The sequence below is a fragment of the Propithecus coquereli genome, unplaced genomic scaffold, assembly GCF_000956105.1.
Source record: "Propithecus coquereli isolate 6110/MARCELLA unplaced genomic scaffold, Pcoq_1.0 Scaffold120, whole genome shotgun sequence".
NCBI classification, from domain to species: Eukaryota; Metazoa; Chordata; class Mammalia; order Primates; family Indriidae; genus Propithecus; species Propithecus coquereli.
This window is the reverse complement of record NW_012136081.1, coordinates 6846059-6868556: the sequence shown is the minus strand read 5'-3', so window position 1 is coordinate 6868556 and position 22498 is coordinate 6846059. Positions and strand designations below refer to the sequence as shown.

The window sequence follows — 22498 nt, the reverse complement described above, 5'->3', positions numbered from 1 at the left end:
ATTTATAGCCCTGCTCCGGCCCATCCAGCTGGCTCAGAGCCGTTCCCCATGCTCGGGTGTCTCCCTTCATCACCCCAGAAAACATTCAGAACGGCTCGGCGCCTCCGTGTTTCTGACTGTGAAATGGGGATGCGGCGCTGGAACAGGGTCGGGAGAGCCAAAGCTCAGCCTCCGGGGCGGCCGGCAGCCACTCTTATAAACGTCATCTCCATTGTACAGAGGAGGAAACAGACTCAGAGAGGGCCTGTGGTTTTCCCAAGGTCACACAGCGCCCAAGCGGCGGAGCCGGAAGGCGAACCCTTGATCTCCGCTATGAGATCTACCCCAGGGCGCCCAATTCCGCAGTCTCTGGCCCCAGGTCAACCTCTTGCCTGGTCCCGACTCAAGCTCCCTCACCCCTGTCCGGCCCCTCCCTCCTCCCCCATATTTAGTGCGAATTCGATCCGGGGCTGGGCCAGGCCCTACTTAACGGGGACCGGGTGTCCAGGAGCGCGCGGAGCGGAGCCAGGAGCCGGAGCAAGATGATGATGGTTATGCAGCCCGAGGGTCTGGGGGCCGGGGAGAGGCCCTTCATGGGCGGCGGCGGGGGTGGCGAGTACATGGAACAGGAGGAAGACTGGGACCGCGACCTGCTGCTGGACCCGGCCTGGGAGAAGCAGCAGCGCAAAGTGAGTGCTCGCCCATTTCCTGACAACAAGACTGAGGCCTGAGAGGCCAGGCGGTTTGTCCTGGGCGTCTCAGCAGGTCAAAGGCAGAGCCTGTCTTCAACCTAGACTGCCAATCCCCAGCCCAGGCTCTGCCCATTGGCCCTCTGCTGTCCCCCAAGGCTGGAAGGAGGGCTGGGAGCCCTCAGGAGAGGTCTAGAATGACAAGGGGTTTAGAATGAACCCTCGCCCCCGGATTCATTCCCCTGGGCCCACTGTCCCTCCCACTCCTGCTGGTGAAGTGAGAGGGACAGGGAAAACGGGTTGGGCAAAGCCCGAGATCCAAGTTTGGGGGTTCAGGAAGAATAATCTTTCTCCCCACCGCTCTCTAGTTAAATATTCCCAGACCCCACCCTGAGGGCCTGCAGCCAGGCAACCAGTGAACTTGGGAGAGTGGGGGACAGGGGACCATCTCAGACCCCATCCCACCCTCTCCTCCGTATTCTTTCCAGGGCAGGGTCCATAGTCACTCTATCTCGTTTGACAGTTGAGGAGACTGAGGCCCAGAAAGGGGCAGAGATAGACCCCAAATCATACAGTGTCAGAAAATAGGACCCCCACAACCTGAGGCTCTTGGTCCCTTGTCCCACCCCCACTCTTTCCCAAGATACCCCTCCCCATCTCAGGGGCCCTGAGTCTGCTGAAAAGGCCACAGGTCAGGGAGGAGGGGAGCCCTGGGTTCCCTTACAAAGTAACCTGACTCTCCAGCCAGATGGGCACTTGGTGCTGAGGCAGCACCTTGGAGGAGCTAGAGAGGGGCACATGGGCAGCTGCTGCCCAGGCCCAGCCCACGGGGCATTCAGGCCTCCGCCCTGCCTGAGCTATTTTCACTCCCAGCCTTTCCAAGTGGAGGGGAGGACACCGGGCTCAAAGAGAAAACGATCCTGGGCGGAGTGAGAAAAGTTTGGAGAGTGGCAGGCCAGGGTTAGGGAGGGCACCATGAGGTCACCGGACCCTGCTCAGCAGCTGCCAACAGTGTGGGACTCCAGGGAAGCGCAGGGCACCGGGGTGCTCGGTGGAGTCTGCAGGCTCTGAGAATCCCAGACTTTAGAATCAGAGCACTTCCCTTCCGCTAGGTTAGATGACAGAGATGACTCCAGGGACCAGGAGGCTCAGCTGACTCTGCTGGGGTGCCCCGGGTGACACACTTCCCCCCAGCCTCCTCCTGCACCTGTCTCCAAGCAGGGCTGCGGTCCTGGGTTTGGCAGTTTCCTGGTGATGTCACCCCTGTCCCTGGCTGCAGCTGCCACCTATTCTGCAGTAACTCCTATTCTCACCCCCACCCACCCAGGCGTCGCCCAGATCCAGGTCTGCATGCCCCTCATATGACACATGCCAGTCTGTGACCGGCCTTTGTCACGTGACAAAATATCAAGAACATCCTTTCTTCCCGACTTACAGCCGCCCATCTCATTCGTCCGTTCAGTAGCGGCCCGGCACCAGGCTCTGTGAATCAGCCAGCTTCCCCTGTGGCTGGACATTTGGGTCATTTCTTTCTTGTCCAGCACCGTTTACAAAAGGTGATAATAAACGCGTCCTGTGGGCAGCTTTAGCCCCGCCTCACCCCTGCTCTGCAGTGCTCCCTTTCTCCCCAGTGACTCCTCCTGCCAAGAGCCTCCCTCACACAGTCTTGGAGCACTCTGGCCGCCTCCACCTGACGCCTGAGTCCTCTTCATTCAGCCTCATGAAAGCATGCGTTTAATAACTATTTCTTAAGGAGGCCTTACTGGCCGGGTGCAGTGGCTCACGCCTGTAATCCTAGCACTTTGGGAGGCTGAGGTGGGAGAATCGCTGTAGGCCAGGAGTTCAACACCAGCCTGAGCAACACAGCGAGACCCCATCTCTACAAAATACAAATTAAAAAAAAAAAGAAGGAGGTCTTACTGTGTGCCAGCACTATTTTAGGTGCTGGGGTTCAGGAGACAGTAAAGCTCCTGCCTCAGGGAGCGTACATTCCAGAAAGGACGAATGTTTCCATCTCGTCCACCTGATCCCGCCTGTCCCCTCACTACCCGCTTCCTCTCTGGCCTGGTCCTCACTGCTCCGCCCCAACGTCTGTCTCCACTCTGCAACAAACAAACTTTCTACAACACAGTTCTGCCCATCCCCTCCTGCCTGAGGCTTCCCTGACTCCCTGTTGCCCTCAGGATCAAGTTCGAAGTCCCAGGCTTAGCACCCAAGATCGCGCATGACCTGGCCCCTGCCGCCCCTCCGGCCGCCTCTCACCGCTTACACCCAACACCCCCCGCTTCATTCCGGCTGTGCCCAGATAGCTGGAGTCCCGCAAACTAGCACCTGCTTCTCACTGCCGAGCACTTGCCCGAGTGGCTGCTCCTGCCCGCAATGCCCTTGCCTGCCCTTCCCTCCCCAAGTAACTCCTCCTCTTCCATCACAGCTCCCACCACGTTAGCCTCCCCGAGGGACCCCCACCCGATCTGGAGAATCCCTCCCATAGACTCCTCAGCACGTCGCTCCCAGCACTTCTCAGACCAACATGACTCTTTATTGGCTGTGAGCTCCTTTAAGACAGAGACCACATCTCATTGAGTCATGTTTGGCCCCACCCAGACCTGCCCATCCCCCTGTCCTTTCTAAACCCAGAGCATCTCAGACTCCGGGGTTGGAAGGAACTGCAGAAAATCCAACTGCCTTCTCTGGTGCTTGGGTCCCCATCAAGTAGTACTCAGTTACCCACTTACATACCTCCAGTGATGGGAAGCTCACTCCCTTGCCTTAGCAATGACAGCCTCTCAAGTATTTAAAGCATCATATTCCACGTCCAGATCGCAGACCTCTGCAAGCTGGCCTGAGGAAGGAAAGCTGGCTGAGGGACAGGATTCCAGACGGCCTTCAGGGCCACCTCCCAGGAGTATCTACTTCGTGCTGGGGGAATGCTCTGAATTCTAGAATCCTGCCAGGTCGGAGGAAGAAGGACCTGACACAGCATGGATTCTGACCCCTTAACTGTACAAATGGGAGCCCAAGCCCCAGAAAGCGCAAGGGGCTGACCTGAGATCACAGTGAGTAGCTCAGCTGGGACTAGAGGCCACCTGTGGACTCCGCCAAGAACTTCACAGCTAATGGCAGAATTCAGGGCCTGAAGGCTTGGTAGGTTAGCAGAAACCTGTGCACCAGGCTCCGGGTCACCCCATCCCCAACAGACACACAGCCCTGTGCCACCCCTCCCGTCTCAGCAGGAGGCTGAGGCTGAGCCTGAGGCTGACTACGGGGAGAGGAGGCGAGCAGTCACTCCCCAAAATGAGGTCAGGCTGGGCCCGAGTGGCTGGCTGGTCCTCTACAGCCTGCAGAGCGCTTTCACACTCAGGGTCTGCTTGGAGGCCAATTTACAACTGCCTTGGGAGGTCGGTGAGCTGAGAGAATAATAACACAGGTTCACAGTTCCTTAGGCAAAACCCTCAGAGCCAGGTGTGCTTTCATCCAGAATTTTCCGGTTTTAGAAAGGCAGTATCATCCTGCACTAGCCCCTACACCTGAGAGCCCCATATTTGGGAATATGTTAAAATTTTCTAAGTCTCCCTCCAGTGCTGAAGACCTGCCAAGGCTGGTGTGCCGGTGGCAGAGTGCCCCAAGTCCAAACTGGGACGTGCATGGGTCCTGGATCCCACTTCTCCCTCCCAGGAGAACTAGAGCTCAGAGAGGGAAAGAGACTGGCCCAGGATGCACAGCAAGTCAGTGGCTGAGCTGAGACTCGAATCCAGAGCCTCAGGCTCTAAGATTTGCCCTGACCAAGGAGCCAGGACTGTGGCCCACATCCCCCAGACACAGTCCTAGGGTCTGAGCGCTGTCTTCTGCCCCCAGACCTTCACTGCATGGTGTAACTCACACCTGCGCAAGGCGGGCACCCAGATTGAGAACATCGAGGAAGATTTCCGCAATGGCCTCAAACTCATGCTTCTCCTGGAGGTCATTTCAGGTGAGCGGTGCAGACCAGTGTACATGGGCCCTAGACCCAGGGGACCCGGAGAGCTGGGGGAACAGGGCAGCAGAGAGCTGGAGGGGACTTGGGGCAAGGGGGAGATTTGGGGGACAATGTCTTATGACCTTTGACCCTTAACTTCTCCTCTTATACCCAGGAGAGAGGCTGCCCAGGCCAGACAAAGGCAAGATGCGCTTCCACAAAATCGCCAATGTCAACAAAGCCCTGGACTTCATTGCCAGCAAGGGGGTTAAGCTGGTGTCCATTGGTGCTGAAGGTGAGGAGATGGCAGGCGGGGGCCTGGCAGGGAGCGGGGGGCTCTCCTGACATCAGCAAGTCACCTCCGTGAGCCTCAGTTTCCTCATCTCAACAATGGGGCTAATCGCCCCTCCTGGCAGGAGACCGTAAGGAGCGAGTGTGCCCCACGTGCGCGCACAGCGCCGGCGCCCGGGCAGTGGCCAGTGACTCGTGTACGACAGCAATGGATGCTCGCTGAGCACCTGCTAGGGGCTGCCTGCCGGCGCCTGTCCTGGATGGGGACAAGGGCCACGGGGCTGAGTTGGGGGAAGGTGAGCTGAGACAGAATCCGTCCCCGTGTCTCCGCCCTGCAGAGATCGTTGACGGGAACCTGAAGATGACCCTGGGCATGATCTGGACCATCATCCTCCGCTTTGCCATCCAGGACATCTCTGTGGAGGGTGAGCAGTGGGGACGGCGCGGGTGAGAGGGCCGCCCCCAAGCCCCCCAGCTAATGCTCCGCCCCGCCCCCTCCCAGAGACCTCGGCCAAGGAAGGCCTGCTCCTGTGGTGCCAGCGGAAGACGGCGCCCTACCGCAACGTCAACGTGCAGAACTTCCACACCAGGTCTGTCGGCTGGGCGCAGGCTGGGCACAGAAAGGAGCCCTCCCTGGTCAGTGAGGGGCACAGAGCGGCCCCTGTGATAAGCCACAGGGGAGGGAAAGCACAGGCACGTTCCTGGAACAGTGTCTGAAAATAGGACTCAGTAACTGTTGGACTGAATGGAATTGAATCCGGGAGGCTTTCAGAGAATTCCTGGAGAAGGGAGCATTTGAGACGTCCCTGGAAGGGCATTCCAGCCAGAGGGAACCTGGGGCCCGAAACACCTAGAAATCGGTCTGGTGTAAGCACAGGCGTGTGAAGGAGCCCGGGTGAGCTTGCAGGAGGCGGCCCGAGTCCGACCATGAGGGTCTCAAATGCCGAGCTCAGCTCCTGCGCCGGGCTCCCTTACAGACCAGGCTGTCCTGCTGGGGGGCTCCTGGGCAGACGGGGGGACAGGGCCTCAGCTTGAACCCAGGCTTCAGCCCCACCCGTCTCTCTGTCCAGCTGGAAGGACGGCCTGGCCCTCTGTGCTCTCATCCACCGACACCGCCCCGACCTCATCGACTACGCCAAACTGCGCAAGGTGGGCCTCTGCCGCCCCCACCCCAACTCCACGACCTCTGCCTTCAGCTGACCTTTCACCCCGCCCTCCTCACACCCATCTAGGATGACCCCGTTGGCAACCTGAACACTGCCTTTGAGGTGGCAGAGAAATACCTGGACATCCCCAAGATGCTGGATGCAGAAGGTGAGAGTGAGCCCAGCCCCCACAGCGACCCTGCTCTCTCGTCAGTGGCCATGGAGCACCCTCCACACCTTGCCCTGCTCTCCCTCCTCCCGAAGGCTCTGCTCCCCTGCTCCCCGGTCAGCATCCCTCCTGCTGCGGGCCCCTTCCCCAGGAGCCCTCTCTCCTGTCCCCTGCCCCTGCCCACCCAGGAACCAGCCTCTCCTGCTTCCCCACTATGTATGGCTCCACCTCGTATCCCGGTTACCTGGGTTACCTGGGGTAATGTTGGTCCCCCAAGACTGGCAGCTCCTTGGGGCCTCTGGTCCCCCTGCCCAAGGAAGGCGTTCAGGCAACTGAAGCAGCAAACATTTTCTGACCACGGCCTTGCGTGGTCCCCCGGCCGCAGGCACTGATGGAGGAAGACTAGTTCTGGCCCCTGAGGAGCCCATGGACTTGGGGACAAGACAGACAGACAAACGGAGTTATAGGATGGTTAGAGGCACGAGCCAGTGTGGACTTGTCCCTCCTGAGGGCCACCGTGGCTGCCCACTCACCTACTCTCTCACGATTTGCTTACGCCACAGCGGGGAGGTCGTTGGGCCCTGGGGTGATCAGAGAGGGCTTCAGGGAAGAGGAAGACACTGGGCTTGGTGGAGCTGCCAGCTGGTGGCCGTGGCTAGATGTCTCCACCTCCCCATCCTGAGGAAGTTCTCTGCCTGTGTTGGGGTTTGAGCCCATCCTGCACCCCGGCTTTGGCCAATACATGCTTCGCTGCCCTCCCTCAGACATCGTGAACACCCCGAAGCCAGACGAGAAGGCCGTCATGACCTACGTGTCCTGCTTCTACCATGCCTTTGCCGGGGCTGAGCAGGTAAGGGGGCCTCACCGCTGCCGGGCTGTGGACCCAAGGGCCAAACCTGGCAGCAGTCCAGTATTTGGAGGCACAGCTGTGCGGGCGGGAATGCTACTGCCCCAGTTGTGCACACTCAGTCCTCAGGGGGCTGAGGATCAGCAGCCTCTGGCCTGGAAGCTCCCTCCCCACCTAAGAGATACGCTCCCCCACCCCCTCCGCTGTGTGCCAGGGTGCTGGTATTTGAGGGCTTTACGGAGGCAGCTTCTTTCAATGCCAGCCCTCTGCCTGCCCCCCCCAGGCAGAGACCGCTGCCAACAGGATCTGCAAGGTGCTGGCCGTGAACCAGGAAAACGAGAAGCTGATGGAGGAGTACGAGAAGCTTGCCAGCGAGGTGAGGCTGGCCAGAGAGACCCTCCAGTCGTGCTCTCCCCATCCCGGCCCTCCTGAACCTCCCAACCGCGCTAACCCCAAGCTTGGGCCTGCAGAGCCTCCTTCTGCTTCGAGTAGCCCAGGCCTCCCCGTCCGCCGCCTGCCCCCACCCATCACCTGCCCTTCTGTCTATCCACGCTCCTGGTCATTCATGGACTCACTCAGCATTCGTGCATTTACTCATTCATTGATCCACTCACTCATATTTAGGCAAGCACATGGCCCTTTGCTCTGCGCCAACCTATATTAGCCCCTGGACTCAGAAATTAACCACCCTACTCCTCCTCTGATTCATGGGGGGCTACCCCATTCTGCCCTCCACAGTCATGAAAGTCACCCCCATGAACTTGAGGCTGGCCTTCTGGCCACAGCCTGGGCGTGGGTGGAGAGGCGTGAGTGAGCTGGCCAGCTCAGCTCTCTGCCTGGCCCTGGCAGCTGCTGGAGTGGATCCGCCGCACCGTCCCGTGGCTGGAGAACCGCGTGGGCGAGCCCAGCATGAGTGCCATGCAGCGTAAGCTGGAGGACTTTCGGGACTACCGGCGCCTGCACAAGCCGCCCCGAGTCCAGGAAAAGTGCCAGCTGGAGATCAACTTCAACACGCTGCAGACCAAGCTGCGGCTGAGCCACCGGCCCGCCTTCATGCCCTCCGAGGGCAAGCTGGTCTCGGTGAGCCAGCCCGGGGATCGGGGATGGGGCAGCCCCACTCCTGCTCGTATCCCCTGGGCGACCTTGGGCTCTCTGTGTCCATCTGTACAATGGGCGAACTGTGATGGAGGGCACCTTGGCCTGCCCCACAGGACATCGCCAACGCTTGGCGGGGGCTGGAGCAGGTGGAAAAGGGCTACGAGGACTGGCTGCTCTCGGAGATCCGGCGCCTGCAGCGACTCCAGCACCTGGCCGAGAAGTTCCGGCAGAAGGCCTCCCTGCACGAAGCCTGGACCCGGGGTAGGTGCACTTCATGGGGCTGGACTTTCTCCTGGGGTGGGGATTGGTGGGCTAGGGGTAGGGAGTCCTGCAAAATGGGCAGAACAGAAGTAGGTACTCTTCAGGAACGCTGGAGACCAGATTTCTAGACCCACCTGACTTGCTGTGGTACAGCCTGGGACTCTATGTGGGCCACTGTCCCTCTACGGGCCACAGTTTCTTTATCTGTAAACTCAGCTCCCTTGCTCCCTGGCTCTGGCCTTCTGAAGGTCTGCTCGATTAATTTATCATTTAGCATTTTATTTGCAAACATGGACACATGTAGCTGGTGTCCGAAGGTGAGTCCATGCCTAACCCTAACATCACCTGTGTCATACTCAAAGTATATTGATGCTAAAGTATTGCATGAGTCAAATATAACACTCTGTATAAAAGCTCTCTTTCAGTATTCTGTCAAGGATTTAATCCTACAAATCAGTAAGTCCTGCCTAAAAATAATGAATACACGCTAATAATGAATTGCGGCCACAATGAATAACGATGGTTTGGCATAATAAAAATCCTGAAATTTGCAGCTAGTTTTGTGATCCTGGAGAGGTCTCTGAACCTCTAAACCTCAGTTACTTCCTCTGCAAATTCAGAGGCACTCAATAAATGAGTGCTACCATCGTTATTATGATTATTTTGGTTTTATTTGCATAATTATAATTATCATTCATTATTTAATTCATCCAGCAAATATTTATCGAGGGTCTACCCAGTGCCAGGCACTGTGCCAGGCGTTGGGAAAACAGTGGTGAACCAAGGAGAGCAGGTCAGGGGTTCATGGGGCTCACAGAGTCGTCGAGAGGTCGAATAATTCCAAAACTGTACCAAGGGCCAGCCTGGACGTCATTTATGGGTGACATCGGAGAACAGAAACTTCGCCTAATTTTATTACGCTGGCGCCTCGGAGTAAACCCCTAGGGCAGGCTGGGCAGGTGTGATCACCCGCACTCGCCCATGAGGCCTCTCCACGGTCCCATGGCGGGGCGCGCCGGGTGACGGCAGCCGGGCCTCCCTCCGCGCAGGGAAGGAGGACATGCTGAGCCAGCGCGACTACGAGTCGGCCTCGCTGCAGGAGGTGCGGGCGCTGCTGCGGCGCCACGAGGCCTTCGAGAGCGACCTGGCGGCGCACCAGGACCGCGTGGAGCACATCGCGGCGCTGGCGCAGGAGCTCAAGTAGGGGGCGCGCCCGCGACGCCGCCCTGCCCGCCCCGCTCCAGACCCTCGGTTCCCCGGGGCTCCGTAACCCCGCCGTGGAACCCGTGACCTGCCCCATCACCGCTCACGCCGCCCCTCCTGGAACTCCATCCCGATCTCCCGACCCCGCTCTGCGGCCCACACTTTTCCCCACTGGCGCCTGACCTGTCCCGCTCCGTGGCCTGCCCCTAACCTGGCTGTTCCCTTCACCCCTGGCCTAGGCCTGCTCCCCCAAACTCTCCTCATCAGCCTTGGCCTCGCCACCTCCTCCTATAAGCCCGCCCCTTTCCGCATAACGCTGCCCCCCCAGACGCCAGGCCCTGCCCCTCCATCCAAGGACCTCCGTGGACTGGTGCTGAGGACCCACGGGTGTCCCTCTTCATAGAGGGAGCCCCCTAGGAAAGCCCTGCTTTATCCCCCACCTGCCCTGGCTCCCTTATCCTTCACCACCGGGGGAGGGGAGTCAGGAGGGCATCTGGGCCAGAATCTGGCCCCACACTCACCCCACTTCTCCTCCCAGTGAGCTGGACTACCATGAAGCAGCCTCGGTGAACAGCCGCTGCCAGGCCATCTGCGACCAGTGGGACAGCCTGGGCACGCTGACCCAGAAGAGGCGGGACGCGCTGGAGGTGGGGCTGGGGCCCAGGGAGCTAGGGTGGGAGGTGGGTGAGGCCGGCGGGCCCAGCCGCTGCTGAGCCGCCACCCCTCGGCCCCAGCGGATGGAGAAGCTCCTGGAGACCATCGACCAGCTGCAGCTGGAGTTTGCCCGGCGGGCAGCGCCCTTCAACAACTGGCTGGACGGGGCCGTGGAGGACCTGCAGGACGTGTGGCTGGTGCACTCCGTGGAGGAGACCCAGGTGGGCGCCAGGGTTGGGGGAGGCTGGATGGGAATGGGGTGACAGGGAAGCTGGCCCAAAATCCTGTTGGCCACTCCCCTGGGCTCCTGGGTGATGGGGATGGGAGGAAACTCCAGTTCTCAAGTGCTGGGCTGGGAGACGGGAGGGTCCCCGTGTCAGGCCTGCCTGCCGGGGCTGCTGGAGGCCTGGAGCACGGTGCTGCCCTTCTGTTGCCTGCGATGAGTGGGGGGCTCTAGCTGACGCTTCCTGCCCGTTGCCCCAGAGCCTGCTGACAGCCCACGAGCAGTTCAAGGCAACGCTGCCGGAGGCTGACCGAGAGCGAGGCGCCATCATGGGCATCCAGGCTGAGATCCAGAAGATCTGCCAGACGTACGGGCTGCGGCCCATCACCACCAGCCCCTACATCAGCCTCAGCCCACAGGACATCAACAATAAGTGGGACAAGGTCGGTGCCACTTGTCGCGTTTTCCTGCCCCCACCCACTGCTGCACACCCTGAAACCTCGGATGTCCCGAGATAGGGAGAATAAAGTCCACCAGCAGAGCTGGGGCCTGCCACAGGCTCCGTGTGGCTTGGGATAAGTCCCCTTGCCTGTCTGGTTCTCATCTGTATAATGGCTGTAACAGCAGCATTTTCTTGTCAGGACTGATGTGAAGTAGAATTAAGTCTTGTGTGTGCACATCTTTTACAAAACCGCCTATGTGAGTTATAAATGATGTCATCAGTCCCAAATTACAGGTGAGGAAACGAAGTCTATAGAGGTCACTGGCTTGCCCAAGGCCTTGCCCATAAAGCCCGGTTTGGCTCACAGCAACAGGCTGGGGTTTGAGGGGCAGGGAACAGGACCTGTGCGCCCATCTCTCCTCAAAGCCATCCCCCAGCCCCCAGAGCTGGCCCTGGCACCAACCACCCTCTTTCCAGATCCGAAAGCTAGTGCCCAGCCGTGACCAGACACTGCAGGAGGAGCTGGCACGGCAGCAGATGAACGAGAGGCTCCGGCGACAGTTTGCAGCCCAGGCCAATGCCATCGGACCCTGGATCCAGGCGAAGGTGGAGGTGAGGGCATGGATAGTGGGCCCAACCTGGGGGAGTGGGGCCAGGGCTGGGCTGCAGGGAGTTGGGAGTCTTCATGCTGCCTGGGCACCCCTGCAGGAAGTGGGGAGGCTGGCAGCGGGGCTGATCGGCTCTCTGGAGGACCAGATGGCTGGGCTGCGGCAGCAGGAGCAGAACATTATCAACTACAAGAGCAACATCGACCGGCTGGAGGGTGACCACCAGCTGCTGCAGGAGAGCCTGGTGTTCGACAATAAGCACACTGTCTACAGCATGGAGGTGGGAGCACACCCTCTGGGGTAGGGTACTGGGTGGGGAAGACTGGGGCCATCACAGTTGGACACAGCATGTGTCCCAGGAGGGTCCCCAGCTCAGCTTGGCCAAGTCCCCCAATGTACCCAGGGGATACTGAGACCCAATGACGAAAAGTCCAGAGTCACAAAGCAGTCCAAAGCCAGGCCAGGATTGGCCATGGCTAGTTCATCAATATTAACACCTAATAAATCATCAAACTTTAATGTAGGAAGGGGCCTGGGGGTCACTCAGTGGAACCGCCAGCCGGAGATGGAGGCCCAGTGAAGGGGAGAACTTGCCCAGGGTCACTCGGTGGATGGGGTGGAGCTGGGTCCAGCGGCAGCGCGGACCGTGCACTGACGGCGGCCTCTCCTGCTCCGCAGCACATCCGCGTGGGCTGGGAGCAGCTGCTCACCTCCATCGCCCGCACCATCAACGAGGTGGAGAACCAGGTGCTGACCCGAGATGCCAAGGGGCTGAGCCAGGAGCAGCTCAACGAGTTCCGGGCATCCTTCAACCACTTTGACCGGGTCAGCAGGGGCCCAGCCCTGTGGGGTAAGAGACTCGGGAGCTGGTGGGGTTTGGGGACCAAGCCTGATGTCCACTCACCCCCTATAGAAGCGGAACGGGATGATGGAGCCCGACGACTTCCGCGCTTGCCTCATCTCCATGGGCTACGACCTGGTGAGTGCCCCAGACGCCCTCCCGGAGTCCCACCAGTGCCCTCCTGCCTATCGAGGGGCTAGCAAGGGGTCAGAGAGGTAAATTAACTTGGACCTAGTCCTGTGTGGCCCCAAAGTCTGAGCTTGCAACATTTTTACCTCAGAGAAACAGCCCTACAGAGAGGGGTGCAGCCCCAGAAAGAAAATCAGGACCAACCAGCAAGAGGGGGCCTTGCGGTGGGCAGGAAGCAGACTTCAGCCTACCATGAAGGGCTGGGGCCAGGGCTGAGGTCTTTGGAGGAGGGGGACACCCTGTCACAGGGGTTGTGCAAGCGAGGCTGGCCCCTGGCGTCAGCACTCATGGGCACGGCGCCTGGCCCTGACTCTGCAGGGGGAAGTGGAGTTTGCTCGCATCATGACCATGGTGGACCCCAACGCAGCCGGGGTCGTGACCTTCCAGGCCTTTATTGACTTCATGACCCGAGAGACAGCCGAGACTGACACGGCTGAGCAAGTCGTGGCCTCCTTCAAGATCCTGGCAGGAGACAAGGTGAGCCTGGGGCAGTGGAGGGGCTGGCGGGCTGGGACGAGGAGCAGGTTCTGTGGCCCTCAACGCCTCTTCTCCTGCAGAAATACATCACCGCCGAGGAGCTGCGCCGCGAGCTCCCAGCCGAGCAGGCCGAGTACTGCATCCGCCGCATGGTGCCCTACAAAGGGTCTGGGGCCCCGGCTGGAGCCCTGGACTACGTGGCCTTCTCCAGCGCCCTCTACGGGGAGAGTGACCTCTGACCTCGACCACTGAGGGTCTCTACGCAAGATGGAGAGAGGGTGCTCCCTGTGGCTGAGCCCACCCATCCCTCAGAGCACGGCCGGCCATGTTTTTCTGAATAAAGCTCCATCCGTGGGCCTCTCCCCACCTCCTTGTAGCAGAAGCAGAGGCTGGGCCCTCAGGCTCCCGGGCAGGACCAGCTATCTATCGCACCTTGACCGCCAGGGGTTCCAACCATCCCTCTTGCCCTCAGGGACTAAGCATTCACACCATACTGGGGACCAGAACACCTCTTTATTGCTGTTAGAAAGGGCAGTTACAAGTTTTCTGGATGTGGAAGGGGACACCGTCCCCATATCCAAGGGGACCAGAAAATGTCTAGCATCAAATAGAGGAAAGCTGGGGCAGGAAGCCAGAACCTGCTGAGGACAGAGCTGGGTTTAAGATCAGAATATTTTCTTCCTGCTCATTACCTGAGCCAAGTTCTTGCCGCAGCTTCAGCGGCCAAGAAATCACCCTCCAACCCAAGATCGTCCTAGATACTACCACAGTTCAACAAAGGTGCAGGTGGGGGACTTCAGGGTGGGAGTGGGGTGTTGGGAAGCAGGGGCTGTGTGAGCCGGGTGCTCTTTGCTCACCCTGAGTGACCCAGTGCCTGTCCCTCAGCCAGCTGTACCTCCTGGGGAGAGGCCTGGACACGCAGGGCAGGCTGGGGAAGGGGCTGCTCTGGTCAGCGCCAGGTCCCAAGCCAGTGGGCTCCTCAGTCCACCAGTGCCGAGCTGGCCATAGTGTTCACACCACAGGCCCCAGACCCACGGTGCAAGTAGTAGTAACCCTGGGGGAGAGGGAGAGCCGGTGAGGGCACCAGGGTCAGATGGGGCTGGAGAGCCAGGGGCCAAGCAGGCAAGACTCACCTCCTCGCCCCAGTCGGTGCCCCAGCTGTTCTTGATGGCCCAGAAGGGAATGTCAGAGCCTGGGGAACAGTGCAGGGTGCAAGGAGTCAGGGGTCCCCAATTTTCCAGTCAGAGCCTCAAGCACTTTGCACCCTTCAAACATCTGCGGTAAGCCTACTGTGTGACAGCTACTAGGGAGAGAGCAGAAAGCAAGAGAGGCCCGCCTGCCACCCTCACGAGACCTGGTCCAGTTCTGGGGCAGGGGGAGAGCAGCCACCCACCTGCCTCTAGCAGGTTATTGGGCCATAATCGTTCAACCTCCCATAGCTGTAGCCCCCTTCCACGGAGGGGATGGAGGATTTCTGCCTTGCCCACAGCCAGAGACGGGGGTAAGGACAGGGTTCCCAGGCATTGCCCCGATTTCCCGCTCTGGAGGTCCTGAGATGCTGTGGTCCAGCCCTGCCCGCGGCCTGGGGTGGACGCACAGACAGACGGTCAGCAGAACTCACGGTTGCCGTAGCCCACAAGCAGCACGGCATGGTCAATGAGCCAAGGGCTGCAGAGAGGCCGGAGTGGGCGGGAAATCCCGTGGCGGTAGAACTGGGGGGCAGAGAAAGGAGTAGGGGGCCAGTTCCAAGAAGTGGGGGAAGAGTCAGCAGGAGAGGGAGCAGGGGCAGCGGGCTCGGGCCCTACCTGCATGCCAAAGGCATTGATGGCGACGGAGACCGGGCCTTTCTTGGCCAGCCAGGCTGCCAGCTCTGAGGAGGGAGGGAGGGCATCAGCAGGCACCTGGGCCCAGCCCCACCTGGCCTGGCCTCACCCCACCCCTCACTCACTCTCTTCGTTCTGGCTCAGCTCCACCGAGTCATTGATGTAGACCTTGGCCTTCTCTGCCGAGAAGTTGCAGGCCTGCATGTAGCCCCGATAGCTGTAGTCATCCTCTGTCTCCAGCCCTCCTGGAGATGGAGGGGTGGGTTGGGGGTGGGTAGGGAAAGGGTGGATTCCCATTTACCATGCGCAGCCCGAGACGTGTGCAAAGCCCCTTAGACACGAGGTCTCTTGTTCCCCGCCCACCCCAGGCCACAGGCCATCCCCTCTGAGGAACACCCTCATTCAAGATTTAACACCGCAAGGCTGGGAGAGGTGGGGAGCGGGGAGAAGCAGTAACCAGCAAGAAAAGTGGCAGGGACAGGACTCAACTCCCAGCTTCTGACTCCTTGCCGAGGGTTCCTCCCAGCATTCCTAGCACCCTTGACTTTGTTCTGCTTGTTCTGCTGGCTGTCCACTCCTAATCTAGCCCAGACCCCTGCCAGGCTCCTGCATCAGTCTCTGTGCAGCCACATCAGTCCCTCAGCTCTTTACCCTTCCGCCACTGCAGCCCACCGCCGAACCGAACCGCCAATTTAGGTCCATAGCTCCCTCAGGGGTGAGGTGCGTTGCTACCTGGTTTAGCAGCATTAGAGAAATACAGACCCCTCAAGCATCAAATATACCAAGATCCCCTGCTCACCAAGTCCCTGCTACGAGCCTTCCTCACTTGATATTCAAAGTAGACCTACAAGGTGGGCACGGTGAGCCCCATTTCACAGATGAGGCAACTGAGGCTTGGAAAGAGCTGACTTGTCCAAGGTCTTCAGCCAATGAGGGTGAGCATTAAGACTTGAGCCCAGCTCTGTGCGACTCCCACGCTCATGTCTACCCCTTGTACACTGACCTCCTTCAGATGGAGAGGGGGTTCCTGCTGCCCGCCTCACCCCACTGATGCGTACCCAAATTCTTTATGGCCGAGTAGGCGTTGGAGGGAAAGCCACCCATGCAGGCTTTGTCCATCTTGTCACAGTCCAAGAGCTCTAGGAGACAGAAGGCTGGTCCCAAGGAGCCCTCCCGAGGGGCTGGGCTGGGGATGGGGGGTGGCGAGTGGGACGCTCACCCTGCTCAGAGAGGGACAGCAGGGTCCCCCGGTTCAGGTACCACTGGCCCTCCACATTGCCTGTGACTGAGAAGGCCCAGCAGGAGCCACACATGCCCTGGAAGGGACAGGCTGAGTCAGGGCTGGATCCCTTCCCCAAGCCCAGTGCAGTGCTCATGTCCCACCCTCACTTCTAGGTGTCCAACCTGGTTCTTGACATTGGTGACAGCCCCCTTACTCCTCCAGTCCCATGTAGGTGGGGCAGGGTCATTCACAGGCTTGGCTAGGCGCATCTTCTTGCCAGAATCTTCTCTTAGGTAGGGGTTCAGGTAGATGGTGCGGAACTCCTCCTCTGTGGACAAAGATGGGCAGGTCATGGCGGAGAAGAGTATTCTAAGCTAGCCTGACCAGGGACCTTGGGAGCAGGCCCTGTCTCTTCCAGGCTCCATGAGGGCTCCGGCCACCACCCCTACCTGTGAGATCACTGAACTTGGTGACCCCATAGCGAGCTGTGCCTTGGTCCAGGGCCTGGATCTTCTGTGCTCGCATCATGTTACTGACAAAGACAGACAGGCGCCACTGGGCTTCTGAGGACCAAGGAGCAAGAGAGGAGGGGCTCAAGCCCAGGCAAACCATACACAGAAGGGCAGAGGGGGCTAGCAGGTGGGGATTCCCCGGGGAGTAGGTGCATTCTGGATCAGCCCTGAAGCTCTGCTCAAGAAGGACAGAACCCTGGGGCAGGTGGGAGTGGGGGACCAGACCTGCAAGTGATGGAGTGGGAGGTCTGATCAACTTTGGGGGCCAAACTAGAGTGATGACTTCCTAGGTGTGAAAGCAGCAATCGAAATGGGTCTACAGGCACCACCCACAATAGGTCGTGGGGAAAAAACCATGGTGCCAGGGGGCCCACGGCAGAGAAAATCTAGTCTCTGCCCCATCCCGCCCTGCCCGGAGTGATGGAGGCCCATGGTTTCCGACGAGGAAGATAAGGTAGGAGTAGGGGCCAGGTACTCGGGGTGGCTGCTCAGGAGAATTTGGGAACTCAGGGGTCCTTGAAAAGATGCACTGCCTCTCGTGTCCTTCCCTTCCCCAACACCAAGGTGCCAAGCTGGGGAGGAAGGCCCTGATCTGACTCAAACAGGTTCAGCGGAGGCTGAGTCCTCACCTTCCTTAGTCGCATATGTCCGGTTATAGGTGATGAGAAAGTTCTTGAAGACTGAAGCCATTTTCACAGAAAAGTCCTGGAAACGCAGAAGGGTCTTTACAAGGAGCTCCCCCTGACCAGGGAGCCCCACTGCAGGGCGAAGGGAGGAGAAGTGGAATAAGGCAGCACTGGCTCCCCCAGGATGGGCTCCTCACCTGGGGCAGAGGGTCCTTGCTCAACAGCGGAAGGACTGAAGTCCAAGTCTCATTTCTGTCATCTGGATAGGGTTGGGACAGAGAGGGAATCAAGACTGAAGTCTGAGTAAAGTCTGACTGGGCTATCCCAGCATCCTTGGGCTATCCCAGCACCTGTAACCTTGGTATCCACTGGGCCACAGTCCCTCCTCAGCAGCATGTGTTTTCCTAGCTCATCCAGGATTTCGAAGCTGCAGAGCTGGAGGGAGAGGAAGAAGCCAGTCTGGGGGCTGGGATGGGCGCAAGGTCTGGGCACGATAGAGGCTCCTCAGATGAAGACCACCCCAAGCAATCACCCCCACAGTGGAGAGTGAGGCACAGCCAGCACCCGGACACCTCCTTTTCGCAGTATCTTGGTCTCTGGCCCTCGGGGCCTGGGAAGTGACTCTGGATGGGGTAGCTTCTGCCTCAGATCCCCGCCTCTTCACCTGACCCATCATCATCCAACTGCTGCCGACTCAGCCTGGGGGTGGGGAACTGGCGGGAGTCCCATCACTCACCAGAGTTTTCTTGGACACAGGGAGCTGGCACACCATGGGGTCGTTGCAGGGTGGCTCCTCCAGGGTCGCCTCCAGGGAGTACAGCGACCCCCGGCCCGCCTGGACAGAGGAGCGGGTGGGTGAGGCGGGCACAGCCACTCCGTCCTCAGCCTGACCTTCATTGACCCCACAGCCCCGCCGTGCCGCCCTCCCAGCTCCCGGTCACCAGAGGTTCGTCTCTCCGCTGTCCAGGCCCCCACCCCAAGTCTAGGCCGAAGGCCCGGCCCCCGGCGCGTCCTCACCCGGCGGACGCGGCCGCGCACGGCCCCCAACACCGCCCGCGTCCCCGCAGCCCGGCCGCGGTTGTACATCTCCAGGGCGAAGCGGGCGGGCCCCAGCAGCGCCGGGGAGGGCGGCCCCCAGGCCTGAGCGCCGGCGCCTCGGAGCTCGGCGGGGGCGGGCGCCGCGCCCGGGATCAGCCCCAGCAGCAACAGCAGCGGCAGCCAGAACGCCATGGCCAGGGCGACGCCGGCGGCCCGGACTCGCGGACCGACAGACGTGCTGACCAACCGACCGAGCGGGAGCCCTCGGCCAGCCGGCGCTCCGCCCCCGCGCCCCGAGCCGGCCAATGGGCGCCGGCCTGCGGCGCCTGCGCATTCGCTTATTTACGGGCGGCACGTGGGTCGCGTGGGGGGCGGCGGCAGGTCGCTGGCCCGGGGATAAAACCCACCGCGACAGGAAGGCGGGCCTGTGGTACATGAAAGTACATTCCCTCTCCCCTTGTCCGTCGTGGGCAGTTCTGCGAAGTAAGGGCCATCTTCGTCTTAAATTGAGGACAAGAGGCTTAGAGAGATTAAGTGGCCTGCCACACATCTGGGAAGAGGTAGAGCTGGGCTTGAACCCAGGTGGTTGGCTTCTGAGCTTGGGTGCGCAGCCTGGTCATCTCTTTGAGGCCCCCCCCTTCCGACAGCGAAATGGCTCAGGCTGTTGAGGGGATGGAACGCGTGCATGCAAGCTTTTGGTAACCACGAGAGCAGTGTGCACAGCCGGCCTGGGAAGCACGCACAAGTGCATCGGGCACTCGGAGCTCACGGTCCAGCGGACATGCAGATGAGAAAAGGACGTTTTCCCGAAAGGGGTTCCCGGCTGGGAAAGAGGAAACAGAGAAGGGAGACTTGAAGGGAATTGGAGCAATCACAGAAGAGGGGTGGGAGAACTGATAATTAGAGATCATCTAGTCCAAACCTGACTTTTTACAGCAGCAGCGGTCCAGGGAGGCAAATTCCAGCTGCCCAGAAATCAGTACTGGAGCCAGCTTAGTGTTCCCAGTTGCCAGCTTAGGTCTGAGAGGGGAGGACCTGAGAGATTACAGCAGATGCTGAGCTCTCTCTGCTTGCGCCCTCCCCTGGGGTAAGCTCTAGACAATCCCAGGTCCTCAGTATCTTCTAAGGCCCAGAGGTCTATTCTCTGTTGGATCCTCACCCCATTCTGTGCACTTAACACTCAGTCTATTTACATCTCCTCAGAAACTCAAGCTCTTGCACACCTTGGAAACGTCACACTTGCTTTTCCCTAGGCCTAACTCCCAGACACCTTTTTGTTCTCAATTTGGAAGTCACTTCCTCACGAAGACGTTTCTGACCCACCCCATCTGCCGCTGGCCGGGCTCAATGCCATTGCCTCTTACCCCTAGATCCCTAGTCCCCCTGAATGTCCTCTTACAATGCACTGCAATTTCCTGTTCGCTGGTGGTGTTTGGTGTCCTCCACTTGGCCAGGAGCTCCTCGGGGCAGGGACCCCGCTGCTTGCTGTCTCATTGCTCTTTCCCCAGCGCCGAGCACAGTGCCTGACATGCTGAATGCCTGCCCAGTAAAGGCATGTTGGATGAATGAATGACTCCTTTGGCATGACCTGGAGTGGTGCGATGTCACCCAACTGCTGTTCAATACATAGGTTCACTTTCCTTTTTTTTTTTTTTTATTTAATGAGACAGGGTCTTGCTCTGTCACCCAGGCTGGAGTGCAGTGGCACAATCATAGCTCACTGCAGCCTTGAACTTCTAGGCTCAAGCGATCCTCCTGCCTCAGCCTCCTGAGTAGCTGGGACTACAGCCATGGGCTACCACACCCGCTCCAGAGCTTCATTTTCTAGAAGGATGAAGGCTGTGAATATGGTCCTCACAGTCCTGGCAGAAGAATCTGAGAAATTGCCTGCTATCATTGAGCCAGACTCCTGCCTGTGTCTGTGGGAGGGTACATACCACACTCACACACACTTCATCTCCTGAAAGGTCTGAAGCTGAATGAATTAAGAACAGTGGGTTCTAAGGCTCTGGCAGAGACAATACAATTTTTCTTAAATCTAAGTTTCCAGAGATCCACGTTGGTGTGGTACTCAGCCTTTGTGGGAAACAATCATCTTCCCCTAAGTCTGTTCCCTGGACACTGGAGCCATCTGACAAGTGTCTGGGGGGAAGGGTGCTCATCTTCTTGCCAGAGTGACACATGAGAGCATAATTATAATTAATGGAGTGAATTCTTTAAAGCCACACATATATTACTTCAGGCAATTGTCACAATCCCGCAAGAGAGAAATGCACGATTGGAAAAAGAAGACCTGGAAGCCCAGGGCTGTGCTGGCATTCAGAAGCTGAGCTGAAAAGAGGGAGCAGAGGAGACTGGAAAGGAGGGGACACTGAGGGAGGAGCAAGACTAAGAGGGTGAAGTTAAGAAAGCAGAGGAAGAGAATGTATTTCAAGAAAGAGAAAGTGTCAGAAGCCACCGGGAGGGTAAGTAAGATGAGGAGAGAGAAGTGACCTTTAGATTGGGCAACATGTAGGTCATTGGGAACCTCAGTAAGAGCAGTGGGTTACTGTTGCTCAACATAGTACTGGAAGTTCTAGCTAGAGAGCGATCAGACAACAGAAAAAAATAAAGGGCATCTAAATTGGAAAGGAAGAAGTCAAATTATCCTTGTTTGCAGATGATATGATCTTATATCTATAGAAACCTAAAGACTCCACAAGAAACTATTAGAACTGATAAATTCAGTAAAGTCGCAGGATACAAAATCAACATTCAAAAATCAGTAGCAGGTTGGTCCGAGTGCAGTGGTGTTTACAACTTTGATCACAACCACTTACAGATTCCTTTGTTCCTTCTCCACTCCCACTGCTCCACTTGACCAGCCTAAAAAAAATCAGTAGCATTTCTATATGCCAACAACAATCTGGAAAAGAAACCAAGAAATAATCCCATTTACGGTAACTACAAATAAAATAATACAAAATACCTAGAAATAAATTTAACCAAAGAAGTTAAAGACACCTACAATGAAAACTATAAAACATTGATGAGGCCGGGCGTGGTGGCTCACACCTGTAATCCTAGCTCTCTGGGAGGCCGAGGCGGGCGGATTGTTTGAGCTCAGGAGTTCGAAACCAGCCTGAGCAAGAGCGAGACCCCACCTCTACTAAAAATAGAAAGAAATTAATTGGACAACTAAAAATATATAGAGAAATTAGCCGGGCATGGTGGCGCATGCCTGTAGTCCCAGCTACTCGAGAGGCTGAGGCAGAAGGATCGCTTGAGCCCAGGAGTTTGAGGTTGCTGTGAGCTAGGCTGACGCCACGGCACTCACTCTAGCCTGGGCAAAAGAGTGAGACTCTGTCTCAAAAAAAAAAACATTGATGAAAGAAACTGAAGAGGACACACAAAAAAATGGAAAAATACTCCATGCTCATGGGTTGGAAGAATCAATATTGTTAAAATGTCCATACTCCCCAAAGCAATCAGCAGATTCAATACAATCCCCATCAGAACCAATGACATTCTTCACAGAAATAGAAAAAATAATCTTAAAATTTATATGGAACCACAAAACCCAGAATAGCCAAAGCTATCCTGAGCAAAAAGAACAAAACTGAAGGAATCAATTTCCTGACTTCAAATTATACTACAGAGCTGTAGTAACCAAAACAGCATGGTACTGACATAAAAACAGACACATAGACCAATGGAACAGAGTAGAGAACCCAGAAATAAATCCACACATCTGTAGTGAACTTATCTTTGACAAAGGTGCCAAGAACATATGTTGGAAAAAGGATAGTCTCTTTAATAAATGGTGCTGGGAAAACTGGATATCCATATGCAGAAGAATGAAACTAAATCCGTATCTCTCACCATATATAAAAATCAAATCAAAATGGATTAAAGACTTAAATCAAAGACCTGAAACTATGAAACTACTAAGCGAAAACATTGGGGAAATGCTTCAGGACATTGGTCTGGGCAAGGACTTCTTGAGTAAGGCCCCCAAAGCTCAGGCAACCAGAGCAAAATTGGACAAATGGGATCACCTAAAGCTAAAAGCTTCTGCACAGCAAAGGAAACAATCAACAAAAAGAAAAGACAACCCACAGAATGGGAGAAAATATTTGCAAACTACCCATCTGACAAGAGATTGATAACAAGAATGTATAAGGAGCTCCAACAACTCAGTAAGAAAAAAATCAAAGACTCCAATTA

The 22498-nt window shown here is 57.7% G+C and overlaps 2 protein-coding genes across 4 annotated transcripts; one reads left to right on the top strand and one right to left on the bottom strand.

The window, feature by feature from the left end:
• Nucleotides 1–4: 4 nt before the first annotated feature.
• Nucleotides 5–13432, top strand: ACTN3 (actinin, alpha 3). Of its 3 annotated transcripts, none has more exons than XM_012665290.1 (21): nucleotides 5–374; nucleotides 4524–4638; nucleotides 4799–4918; nucleotides 5253–5339; nucleotides 5417–5504; nucleotides 5985–6063; nucleotides 6147–6228; nucleotides 6993–7078; nucleotides 7359–7451; nucleotides 7925–8155; nucleotides 8287–8434; nucleotides 9484–9634; nucleotides 10176–10284; nucleotides 10372–10512; nucleotides 10775–10957; nucleotides 11434–11568; nucleotides 11665–11844; nucleotides 12243–12389; nucleotides 12478–12543; nucleotides 12913–13071; nucleotides 13152–13432. In XM_012665290.1, exons 2-21 carry the CDS (start codon nucleotides 4614–4616, stop codon nucleotides 13308–13310), a joined length of 2469 nt encoding a protein of 822 aa, XP_012520744.1. In that variant the 5' UTR covers nucleotides 5–374; nucleotides 4524–4613; the 3' UTR covers nucleotides 13311–13432. The 3 variants fall into 3 exon arrangements, with proteins under 3 accessions (XP_012520744.1, XP_012520729.1, XP_012520735.1); XM_012665275.1 differs by lacking the exon at nucleotides 5–374 and adding an exon at nucleotides 436–668; XM_012665281.1 differs by lacking the exon at nucleotides 5–374 and adding an exon at nucleotides 600–668 and having other exon boundaries at nucleotides 12478–12558; nucleotides 13152–13310.
• Nucleotides 13433–13569: 137 nt separating this feature from the next.
• Nucleotides 13570–18573, bottom strand: CTSF (cathepsin F). Its single transcript, XM_012665662.1, has 14 exons — nucleotides 18272–18573; nucleotides 17991–18089; nucleotides 17605–17689; nucleotides 17452–17513; nucleotides 17258–17333; nucleotides 16566–16679; nucleotides 16299–16444; nucleotides 16114–16210; nucleotides 15953–16033; nucleotides 15020–15139; nucleotides 14877–14941; nucleotides 14693–14783; nucleotides 14205–14263; nucleotides 13570–14125 (listed from the first exon to the last, which is right to left on the bottom strand). Exons 1-14 carry the CDS (start codon nucleotides 18482–18484, stop codon nucleotides 14051–14053), a joined length of 1383 nt encoding a protein of 460 aa, XP_012521116.1. The 5' UTR covers nucleotides 18485–18573; the 3' UTR covers nucleotides 13570–14050.
• Between the last annotated feature and the right edge of the window lie 3925 nt (nucleotides 18574–22498).

Coding starts and splice junctions, on each gene's coding strand:
- CTSF (XM_012665662.1), bottom strand. CDS start 18,484: ATGGCGTTCTGGCTGCCGCTGCTGTTGCTGCTGGGGCTGATCCCGGGC. Junction 17,690..17,990: donor CTGTGTCCAAGAAAACTCTG/GTGAGTGATGGG, acceptor CTCTCCCTCCAG/CTCTGCAGCTTCGAAATCCT. Junction 17,334..17,451: donor GCAAGGACCCTCTGCCCCAG/GTGAGGAGCCCA, acceptor CTGCGTTTCCAG/GACTTTTCTGTGAAAATGGC.
- ACTN3 (XM_012665275.1), top strand. CDS start 522: ATGATGATGGTTATGCAGCCCGAGGGTCTGGGGGCCGGGGAGAGGCCC. Junction 6,064..6,146: donor ACTACGCCAAACTGCGCAAG/GTGGGCCTCTGC, acceptor ACACCCATCTAG/GATGACCCCGTTGGCAACCT. Junction 8,435..9,483: donor GCACGAAGCCTGGACCCGGG/GTAGGTGCACTT, acceptor CCCTCCGCGCAG/GGAAGGAGGACATGCTGAGC.